This window comes from Giraffa tippelskirchi, chromosome 11 (assembly GCF_054371585.1).
Source record: "Giraffa tippelskirchi isolate mGirTip1 chromosome 11, T2T-mGirTip1v1.2.pri, whole genome shotgun sequence".
Classification (NCBI taxonomy): Eukaryota; Metazoa; Chordata; class Mammalia; order Artiodactyla; family Giraffidae; genus Giraffa; species Giraffa tippelskirchi.
The window spans coordinates 112,370,322-112,382,669 of record NC_137285.1 but is presented as its reverse complement, the minus strand read 5'-3'; the positions used below and the strand labels follow the sequence as shown (position 1 = coordinate 112,382,669).

Below are 12,348 nucleotides of genomic sequence, written 5' to 3'. Positions count from 1 at the left end.
AGAAATGGATAAATTCTTAGAAAAGTACGACTACCCAAAACTGAACCAGGAAGAAACAGAAAATCTCAACAGACCTATCACAAGCACGGAAATTTAAACTGTAAGCAGAAATCTTCCAGCAAACAAAAGCCCAGGACCAGACGGCTTCACAGCGGAATTCTACCAAAAATTTAGAGAAGAGCTAACACCTATCCTACTCAAACTCTTCCAGAAAATTGCAGAGGAAGGTAAACTTCCAAACTCATTCTATGAGGCCACCATCACCCTAATACCAAAACCTGACAAAGATGCTACAAAAATAGAAAACTACAGGCCAATATCACTGATGAACATAGATGCAAAAATCCTTAACAAAATCCTAGCAAACAGAATCCAACAACATATTAAAAAAATCATACATCATGACCAAGTGGGCTTTATCCCAGGGATGCAAGGATTCTTCAATATCCGCAAATCAATCAATGTAATACACCACATAAACAAATTGACAAATAAAAACCATATGATTATTTCAATAGATGCAGAGAAAGCCTTTGACAAAATTCGACATCCATTTATGATAAAAACCCTCCAAAAAGCAGGAATAGAAGGAACATACCTCGACATAATAAAAGCTATATATGACAAACCCACGGCAAACATTATCCTAAATGGTGAAAAAGTGAAAGCATTTCCCTAAAGTCAGGAACAAGACAAGGGTGCCCTCTCTCATCACTACTATTCAACATAGTTTTGGAAGTTTTGGCCACAGCAATCAGAGCAGAAAAAGAAATAAAAGGAATCCAGATTGGAAAAGAAGAAGTAAAACTCTCACTGTTTGCAGATGACAGGATCCTCTACATAGAAAACCCTAAAGACTCCACCAGAAAATTACTAGAGCTAATCAACGAATATAGTAAATTTGCAGGATATAAAATTAACACACAGAAATCCCTTGCATTCCTATACACTAACAACGAGAAAACAGAAAGAGAAATTAAGGAAACAATTCCATTCACCATTGCAACGAAAAGAATAAAATACTTAGGAATATATCTACCTAAAGAAACAAAAGACCTATATATAGAAAACTATAAAACACTGGTGAAAGAAATCAAAGAGGACACAAATAGATGGAGAAATATACCGTGTTCATGGATCGGAAGAATCAATATAGTGAAAATGAGTATACTACCCAAAGCAATCTATAGATTCAATGCAATCCCTATCAAGCTACCAATGGCATCCTTCAGAAAACTAGAACAAATAATTTCACAATTTGTATGGAAATACAAAAACCTCAAATAGCCAAAGCAATCTTGAGAAAGAAGAATGGAACTGGAGGAATCAACCTGCCTGACTTCAGGCTATACTACAAAGCCACAGTTATCAAGACAGTATGGTACTGGCACAAGGACAGAAATATAGATCAATGGAACAAAATAGAAAGCCCAGAGATAAATCCATGCACCTATGGACATCTTATCTTTGACAAAGGAGGCAAGAATATACAATGGAGAAAAGATAATCTCTTTAACAAGTGGTGCTGGGAAAACTGGTCAACCACTTGTAAAAGAATGAAACTAGAACACTTTCTAACACCATACACAAAAATAAACTCAAAATGGATTAAAGATCTAAATGTAAGACCAGAAACTATAAAACTCCTAGAGGAAAACATAGGCAAAACACTCTCTGACATAAACCACAGCAAGATCCTCTGTGACCCAGAATATTGGAAATAAAAGCAAAAATAAACAAATGGGACCTAATTAAAATTAAAAGCTTTTGCACAACAAAGGAAACTATAAGCAAGGTGAAAAGACAGCCTTCGGAATGGGAGAAAATAATAGCAAACGAAGCAATGGACAAAGAATTAATCTCAAAAATATACAAGCAACTCCTGCAGCTCAATTCCAGAAAAAGAAATGACCCAATCAAAAAGTGGGCCAAAGAACTAAACAGACACTTCTCCAAAGAAGACATACAGATGGCTAACAAACACATGAAAAGATGCTCAACATCACTCATTATTAGAAAAATGCAAATCAAAACCAGAATGAGGTATCATTTCATGCCCGTCAGAATGGCTGCTATCCAAAAGACTACAAGCAATAAATGCTGGAGAGGGTGTGGAGAAAAGGGAACCTTCTTACACTGCTGGTGGGAATGCAAACTAGTACAGCCACTATGGAGAACAGTGTGGAGATTCCTCAAAAAACTGGAAATAAAACTGCCATATGACCCAGCAATCCCACTGCTGGGCATACACACTGAGGAATCCAGACTTGAAAGAGACACGTATACCCCAATGTTCATCGCAGCAGTATTTATAATAGCCAGGACATGGAAGCAGCCTAGATGCCCATCAGCAGATGAATGGATAAGGAAGCTGTGGTACATATACACAATGGAATATTACTCAGCCATTAAAAAGAATACATTCAAATCAGTTCTAATGAGGTGGATGAAACTGGAGCCTATTATACAGAGTGAAGTAAGCCAGAAAGAAAAACACCAATATAGTATACTATCACGTATATATGGTATTTAGTCAATTGGTAAAGATAACCCTGTATGCAAGACATCAAAAGAGACACAGATAAATAGAACAGTATTATGGACTCTACAGGAGAGGGAGAGAGCAGGATGATATGGGAGAATGGCATGGAAGCATGTAAATTATCATATGTGAAACAAATCGCCAGTCCAGATTCAATGCATGATACAGGGTGCTCGCGGCTGGTGCACCGGGATGGCCCGGAGGGATGGGATGGGAAGGGAGGGAGGTGGAAGAGGGGTTCTGGAAGGGGAAAACATGTACACCCATGGTGGATTCATGTCAATGTATGGCAAAACAAATACAATATTGTAAAGTTAAAAAATAGAAAATAAACTAATTAAAAAAAAAAAAGAAAAATCTGAAGTTCATAAAAACTCTTACTATTAAGTATGAAAACAGATGTACGGACGTCAACATTCTATGTTAGTCTTCTGCTGCTTTCTTCTCATCCATTCTGTTAACTTTCAGCCTTTCTCTCTTGTTGAATATGTAATCATCTGACAGTGATCAAGACTAAACCATAGAGAATACTAGTCCTTCACACATACCCTACAGTTCTTCATTTACATATCATATTAATTAGTAGTTAAGAAAGGCTGTTTCAGGGTTTATAAATCTATAAGTAAAATGATCATAAAATGTCACCAAGCACTCAAGACTAGCTTAAAACATACTTCTAATTCCATTATGTGTGCACACATATGTATACTTGTTTCACAAAACCTGCACATATTAATATTTGTGCTAATTCTTTAAAACATCATTTACAGTATTTATTAGAACTAGATTACAACAGAAGAATTAGCATGTAAAATATGAGTGTAATACAGCCTGAAAGTCCTCAAATGTTAGGTTCTGAAACTTAAATTAACTAATTAATGCTTTCTTATTAATCAGTATGAACCTCTGTCCACAATCTTCAGGCACTCTGTCTACCAGATTTAATCCCTTGAATCTATTCATCACCTCCACTATATAATCATAAGGAATTTGATTTAGGTCATACCTGAATGTCCTAGTGGTCTTCCCTACTTTCTTCAATTTAAGCCTGACTATAGTTTTTCCAGTAGTTAGGTATAGATGTGAGAGTCGGACCATAAAGAAGGCTGAGCACGGAAGAACTGATGCTTTCAAATTGTGATGCTGGACAAGACTCTCTGAGAGTCCCTTGGAGAGCAAGAAGATCAAACCAGTCAATTCTAAAGGAAATCAACTCCAAATATTCATTGGAAAGACTGATGCTAGGCTGAAGCTCTAATACTTTGGTCACCTGATGTGAAGAGCTGATTCACTGGAAAAGACCCTGATTCTGGGAAAGACTGAAGGCAAAAGGAGAAGGGGGCGGCAGAGGATGAGATGGTTATGGTTAGATGGCATCATACATTCAACAGACATGAATTTTCACAAACTCCAGGAAATAATGGAGGACAGAGGAGCCTGGCGTGCTGCAGTCCACGGGGTTGCAGAGTCAGACGTGACTTTGTAACTGAACAATAAAAATTAATCAGTACAACAGAAACCAATCTCTACTGTGTGATTGTTGTTGTTCAGTCACTAAGTCTGTTGTTGTAAGTTGTTCACTCTATGTAATAAATTTACATAAAATAAGAACTGTGATTTATAATAGTTTAGTAAATCACTAGATAGGTGAAAACAAACATACCTCCCATTTTTGTCATCTTCATGAATAAAGGAAGACATGGTCTGTCAGCAAAAATTTCACTTTGATGAACAAGGCATTCCTTTACTACATCATAGCCATTTAGAACCACAGCTGATATACCTCCAAGATCCAAACTGAAGATCTTTGAAAAGAAAAGAAATACATTTAAATGGAAAAATATATTGAGAAATATAACCAGAGAAATCTACATGTACTAAGTCCACCTTTCACAGTATTTGTTATTTCTTGAAAATACTGGCATTTATTAACCAGCTGACTGTTTAGAGTGCCTTCTCTCTATAAGGCATATCAAGCACAATGATTTCACTATGCATTCAATGACTCAAGACATAATCTTGTAAGTGGTGTAATGAAAACAGTACCAGATTCAGGAGGTCTGGGTTATACTTTAAGCTTTGCCATTAAACAGATATAGGACACTGGATAGAACCCTTAATCTTTTTGGGCTTCGGGGCTGCTATAGAAAATCAAGAAATACTTGAGTTATATGGTCTTTTAAAATTCATTCCAACTCAAAACAGTCAATGATATCTCAGAATCTCTGTTTATTTTCAAGAAAAATTGAGGGGGTGACTCCATCTATATATCATTTATTATTCTAGGTTTAGGTAGGGGAGAGGATTGTCAAAGGCCCAAGAGACTTTTGAAACTGAAGACAACTTTTGTTGGAGCCAGGGATATGTAATCCCAAAACACGCCTCAATGGCACATTAATTATTTTGAATTAAAAGTTACTGAAGAAACGGCCAACACAAAAGAGATACTCTAGGGAGTTCCCTGGTGGCCTACTGGTTAGGACTTGGAACTGTCACTGCTGTGGCCTGGATGTGATCCCTGGTAGGGAGCTGAGATCCTGCAAGCCAAAATAAAAATAAATAAAAATGAGGGACACCTCTCTCTTTTTATCTCCCTGAAAGTAGGAAATAAATCTCTCATGTGAAAGGTGCACTCTTTGCATATGGAGGTTGTTGTGTTGGCGTTAGTCGCTCAGTCGTGTCCCAGCTCTTTATGGCCCCACAGACTGTAGCCCACCAGGCTCCTTTGTCCATGGAATTCTCCAGGCAAGAATACTGGAGTGGGCTGCCATTTTCTTCTCCAGGGATCTTCCCAACCCAGGGATTAAACCTGGGTCTTCTGCATTGCAGGCAGATTCTTTACCACCTGAGCCACCAGGGAAGCCCTAGGACCCCTATTGCCAATTACCAAAGACAGGGAATTTGGGGCTGAGAAGCCTTTTTTAAACAGATCTTGTTACTTCTTTAATTTACTGCCCAATCACAAGACCTGTTTAGATTCTTCACTAATTGAGCACCCAAAACCAAAGTTTTCTTGTCCTGTCAATTCTTTGCAAATTTATTGGTTCTTTACCTAAAAAATATAAAATCTGCCTGCTTTGGTCATTTCCTCCATCCCATTTCTATGAGACCTCCATGCGCATGAATTCTAATGTATTTCTTCCTCTCTTGTTACTCTGTCTTGTGTCAATTCTATTATTAGTCCAGCCATAAGAACTCAAGAGGGGCAGAGGGGAAAACTTCCCCTTCCTCAACAAAACATACTGAAACTCACTGGTTTATTTATTTAGGCTCCTGAATGCCATGAAGTTAACAGAGGGCCCTAAGGGTATCTGACATTGGAGTATAGGCATTTGCCATTTTGGTACAGGTGGCTGCCTCTGAGCTAAAAGATGGACTATCCATCCTATTCCTTGTTGCAGTTTCTCATGTGCTTCACTACAGGTTCACTTAAAATGTCATACCTCCTGTACTCTATTCTAGTTAGCCCCACAAAGGGGCCTAATCCAGCGAAGGAACAGTGCTACCTTATCAGTGAGATGCAGTGATTGCTTATCCTCATCCTCTCAGGCACTGGCTGAGAGCTTTTTTTTAAAAAAAAAAAATTGGCCGTGCAGGGTCTTCGTTGCTGTGTACAGGGCTCTTTGCTGCAGCATCCAGGATTTCTCCTGTTGCAGTAGTTACCCTGCAGTATCTTAGTTTCCCAACCAGGGATCAAACCCATGCCCCTGCATTGGAAGGGGGATTCTCAATCACCGGACCACCATGGAAGTCCCTGGCTGAGGGTTTTTGAGTGCCAAAAATACTGAGTCAAGCCTCATCTCTGTGCAAACAGGCAGAATGGATTTTGGCCATGATTCTCACAATTTTTGGGGGGTGGGATGGAGGAAACCAGAAGGCTTAGCAGAGAACTGAAGTTCAACAGAAGTATTTATAGAAGAAAAAGTGATAAAGACCTTCAAGTAGCAATTGAATGAACAAACTGAGCAATAGAGTTTTTGGCACAAGGATGTACCCTGCTAACGGAGCAGAAGGTACACCCAGAACTTTGGGGAAGGGTCATGGACTGACTGCCATAAGCAACGATATGTCAAAAGTGGCAGTGTGAGTTTCAGTACAAAGGAAGTGATTACCAGCTAAGCAAAGGAGGGGCTTTTTTCAGTTTCCAAAGCAGTAATGGGATGGTCTTGAAGTCTTTTCCCAGAAGCGTAATGTTAAGTAAATACAAAGGAAAAACTCTGCCTCCTGTGTGTCTCCTCAACTCTCCGCACTCAACTACAATACTTATGATACCAGATGTGTGATTTTCCATATATCAAGCAATTTTGGGACATCAGGTAGATATTCAACTATATTCAGGTCCCAAACTGCCCATGGTGTTTTTTGTTTTGCATTTTTTTTCTTTTGGCCACACTAAACAGCATGCTGGATCATAGTTCCCTGATTACAGATTGAATCTGCACCTCCTGCAGAGGAAGTACAGATTCTTAACCACTGGACAGCCAGGGAAGTCCTGAGCTGGCCACGTTGACTCCATTTTTCATCCAAGCCCCACATCACTTCTCAGCCGTCATGATGTTTCAACTTAACAATACAGACAAAATATGACAGTTTCTTACCCGCTTCATCACTAATCTTTCATTTAGTGTAATCTTCATCACTCTGATCTTTCATTTCTCCCCTATGTTATCTCAATAGCCTCTTGTCTCTTTACAGGTGACTCTCAACATGACATATTCCTGCTTCAAGGCCTTAGTACTTGTTCCCTTGGTCTGGAATGTTCTTCCCCTAGATATTCCCATAGCTTGCTACTTCACTTCCTTTAAGTATTTGCTCAGATGCCTTTTTTTCAGTGAGGCCTGCTCTAACCCATTAAAATTTCACCCCCTAGCATTCTCCATCTTCCTTACCCTAATTTAGTTATTTTATACTTTATACTCTAACATGTTATATACTTACCATGTTTACACTGTTCCTATCCTGCTCACTGCCTCCCTTCCACCACTATAATGTAAACCACACAAGAGCAGGGATTTTCACTTGTTTTGTTCATTGCTAAATCTCCACAACTAGGATAGTACATAGCATATGCTAACAACTGATAAATATATGTTGAATTAAAGAAAAGTGGTGGAGAAACACATTTAAGCATATTTTACAACACTATAGACTAAGTGCTAATAACAGAGGAATGTAAAAAATCCTTTGATAAAAACTGGTAATTGCCATATACTTTTCAACATTTGCTTGGGCTGTATTCTCATCTGGAATGCTTCCCTTGACTGCCATACTGTCCAAACCACCAAGTCTTTAGGGACCAACCACCATGAAGCCTTCCTTGGTGCACTCTCTTTTTCCCTTGAACCACCACAGCACATGCTTAAAAGCTCCCATGGCACTTATTTAATACTACCAAAGGTGGCGCTAGTGGACAGAATAAGAGACACAGATGCATAGAACAATTTTATGGACTCTGAGGGAGAAGGTGAGGGTGGGACGTTCTGGGAGAATAGCATTGAAACATGTATATTATCATATGCGAAACAGAACACCATTCCATGTTCGATGCATAAGACAAATGCTCAGGGCCGGGGCAATGGGATGACCCAGAGGGATGGGATGGGGAGGGAGGAGGGTGGGGGGTCCAGGAAGGGGAACACATGTAAACCCATGGCTGATTCATGTCAATGTATGGCAAAAACTATTACAATATTGTAAAGTAATTAGCCCCCAACTAAAATAAATAAATTTATTTTAAAAAAAAGCTCCCATGGCACTTATTTAATACTACCAAAGGTGGCGCTAATGGAAAAGAACCTGCCTGCCAATGCAGGAGACACAGGTTCAATCCCTAGGTCACGAAGATCCCCTGGAGTAGGAAATGGCAACCCATTCCAGTATTTTTCCCTGGTAAATGCCATGGACAGAGGAGTCTGGTGGGTTACAGTGGGTTACAGACAGAGAGTCAGACACGACTGAAGCAACATAGCACTACCACAAAAAACCAGAAGCATTCTATGAATGCTTATCTTCTGCTTGTTGGCTACATTATAAACTCTTTTGATTCAGTGATTTCATCCCTTTCATCTTTGAACACTCCATAAAATTTCATTCAATGCCTTGCATAAATCTCAATAAATGCTTACTGTATAAATAAATTATAGGTTGTCAACTCCACTTGCCTCAAAGTAATTATTTTATTATCCTTATGTGCATTACCTGAAAATAATCTGTTAAAACCCCTCGTACTAGCTTTGGTAGCTAGGGAATGCTTCTGCAAATCTGGGTTAAGATTAGTCACTGCAGAAGCTTACACATTCAGGGTGGATCTCTAAGGTAATGTTAAGTCTCAGTGTGGTACACTTCTATATAAGAATGTCTTTAAAATGACTGTGTAAGACTTGAGGGCTGGTCGTCTTCGTTTCAAGAATTATGGAGGAGAATTGAATTCACAGACTTCATAAAAGTAGGTGTCACTTGAAGTGATTGTCACTTCTCATAAGCAATTTTAAACTCCATGACTTTCTCTGAGCACACATCTCCAGATCATCATGAAACATAGTAGAAAAATAAGATTCTATTTATAAGTAAGACATATAAACAACTTTCCACAACCTTCTAGAAGTATAGGAGATAATAGTTTCCTTCTGCTTCCAAAAAAAGTATAGTACTTTAAAAACTCAAACCAACTCTGAGACTTTGTCAGAATTGGAAAATACCTCTAAGACACTGAGAGACCTGTAGGGGTGTTTCACAACTAAGATAAAGAGCAATCAGATTAAAGGGTTAATACTTTAGGTGGTTTTCAACTTAAGTCTAAAATAGAGTTATTCAAACAATGTCTACTCTTCAATGCATACATCCTTTCAATTTCTGCATTTTCTTCTCCCTCCACTCTTGTATCTAATAACAGGTTAGTCCTATTTGATTTTACCACCTTCAGTAAAAAGACCACTTTGTAAAGATCCAAAGTGAAAATGAAAGTTGCTCATTGCGTCCAACTCTTTGCAACCCTCTGGACTACACTGTCCATGGAATTCTTCAGGCCAGAATATTGGAGTGGGTAGCCTTTCCCTTCTTCAGGGGATCTTCCCAACCCAGGGACTGAACCCAGGTCTCCCACATTGCAGGGAGATTCTTTACCAGTTGAGACACAAGAGAAGCCCAAGAACACTGGAGTGGGTAGCCTATCCCTTCTCCAGGGGATCTTCCCAACACAGGAATCGAACCAGGGTCTCCTGCATTGCAGGTGGATTCTTTACCAACTAAGCCATCAGGGAACCCTGTAAAGATCTATGGCTGCTTTAAATAGTTATACCAACAATAAAACTGGTAATTCATGCCATAAATCCATTAAACCAGAGCTACCTATCCCAAGATGACAATCTTCCAACACATTCATAGTTTAATTTATATTCTATTGTATATCATCAGATAGGATGGGGTTCCCCAGAAAGAAAGAAGCAGGAATAGCTTTCTTAAGAGAAGTCATTTTCAGCCTAAACCATCTGGGGATCTAAGCCTGGGCACAATACTTGCCCTTGTACAGGTCTCAGCAATTAATCTTAAGGGAATAAAAGAACAAATGATTTATCACACGAAACAAATAATAGCAAAGATAATGCATCAGCTGTAAAGAATCCCAGTTCTCTTTAAATGGTAAACATTAGCCTGAAGTGTTCAACCACCAGATCAACCAGAACCTAAGAAATGTTGACCTTTTTGAACTCTGGGACTTCAATCAACTGTCTTGACCTGTCACCCTCTATCCCCATTCTATGCTGAATTTTCTTGCTCAAGCCCCTTCATGAATGTGTACATACTGCCCAAGCCTTCACGAACATGCATATACCTTAACTTAAAACATCCCCAATTTTCTTCTCTAGAAAAGCTGCCCTGGGAAAGATCCCTTGTGTTCTTTTTACTTCCAAGTAATAAATCCTTCCTTCTACTGATCTTTGGGTTGGCTGTATCTTTTGGTTCCACACCCTCAAAAAAGCAAACCCAGTTTTTTGGGTCCCACTACTGGGAGATTTGCAGGTGGCTCTGGCGGTGCTGGAGAAGGCTCTTGAGAGTCGCTTGGAGAGCAAGGATATCAAACCAGTCAATAATAAATGAAATCAACCCTGAATATTCATTGGAAGGACTGATGTTGAAGCTGAAGCTCCAATACTTTCGCCACCTGATGCAAACAGCTGACTTACTGGAAAAGACCATGATGCTGGGAAAGATGGAAGGCAGAAGGAGAAGAGGGTGACAGATGATCAGATGGTTGGATAGCATCACCAATTCAATGGGAGACGGTGAGGAACAGGGAGGCATGGTGTGCCGCAGTTCATGGGGTCGCAGAATTAGACATGACTTAGCCACTGAACAACAACCACAGTGGTACAGAATCTGCCTGCCAGTGTAGGAGACACAGAAGACGTGGGTTCAATCCCTGGGTTGGGAAGATCCTCTGGAGTAAGAAATGGCAACCTGTTCCAGTATTCTTGCCTGGAAAATTCCATGGACAAAGGAGCCTGGCAGGCTACATTCCTGGGAGATTTAGATTACCCTCTCCCCCAAAAGAATGTTCATAGAAAATTGAGTTCCTTTCACTTCAAATATCTACACATGAAAAACAACTTCCTATTCTGAATGACAGCATTTCACATAACTGGTCTAAAAACACTTTCTACTATGTAGGTCTAATAAATTCTTCTGTAATTGATAACCAAGAACATTTGAGTAGCACTTAGCTGTGTTCAGTTATTATTATTACCGTGATGCATATCAGGAAAAATTAAGATTTAGACAAGAAAAGGTCAAGTTTTATCTAACGAAAGAGGACTCAACCTCTGGTCTTGTGCTTTCACATCTTCTGATTTCTCTGTAATACTGAGGATGCTTCATACCAACACACCAGAAATCAAATATATTTGAGGAAAACCATGCAAATACACTCACGAACTGGAGGATGGAAAATAAAATCTAAGAATTATATATATTTGCTTTAAGTCCAGCCTTCCTACAGTGATATAGACCATTAAGGAACTGCAGAAACTTAGAATAATTCTTGTAAAAACTGGTTTAAATATGAATGTAATCCCAAACCTGAATGCCACAACTGCCAAACAGTCCTGTTTTTTCACAACACACAATTTGTGGTTGATCATTAATTTTTCTCTCTCACTGGACTGTAACTACCTAAAATCAGGCTGTGACTGCTGTCAACTACAAATTGGCACTTGCCATCTACCTCTACATCAAGTGCTGTTGCACCTGCTGACCTTCAATATGCCCTGAAGGCAGTCAAGATGGAGACCAGAAATGAGGCACTCAGTTCCAAAAAACTGGCAGAACAGGTCTTCAGATAGGCTGCTATTTTCAGGAGCTGATTTTATGAACCCAATTCTAGCATCTCTTCATATCTAGAAAAGCACTCAACTCCTTCATGGTGACATCTGCTCCTCACGACTACTAAAACCTTCTGCAAAAATATGTGCCCAGATTACATGCAAACAACCCCTTCACCAAAGTCACATAAATACTGGCCTTACCCCGTTGCCTCTGGAACAGCTTCTCAGAGCTATCTGAGGCGCTGTCTCCCAGGCTGCAGTCCTCATTTTGCCCCCAAATAAAACTTAACTCCCAACTCTCACATCAGGCATTTTTTTTAAGTTGACACTGCCTTCTTCACCTCTTCATCCCAGAACCTGGCAGAGTCTGGCTAGTAGTTTCCTATAAAGGAAAGGATTTAAAACAAATCAACTGGGCTGAGTCAAGGCGTTTTCTGGAAACTTCTGCCCCCTCCACGTTAGGACACTCTTCCCAAGGCAAGCTAG

General features: G+C 39.4%; 1 protein-coding gene across 12 annotated transcripts in view; it reads right to left on the bottom strand.

The window, feature by feature from the left end:
- Window positions 1-12,348, bottom strand: part of CYP2R1 (cytochrome P450 family 2 subfamily R member 1) — a 90,193-nt gene that overhangs the window by 76,842 nt on the left and 1,003 nt on the right. For 6 of the 12 annotated variants that reach the window (XR_014069660.1, XM_081545045.1, XM_081545046.1 and 3 more), the window contains exon 2: window positions 4,206-4,347. Coding sequence is in view for 11 of the 12 variants with exons in the window: in XM_081545045.1 (XP_081401171.1) it covers window positions 4,206-4,347 (142 nt within the window). In the remaining variant the exon portion in view is untranslated. Of the gene's footprint in view, window positions 1-4,205; window positions 4,348-7,140; window positions 7,310-12,063; window positions 12,245-12,348 lie in introns of all 12 variants that reach the window. The other 6 variants (XM_081545051.1, XM_081545048.1, XM_081545049.1 and 3 more) reach the window with 2 other exon arrangements.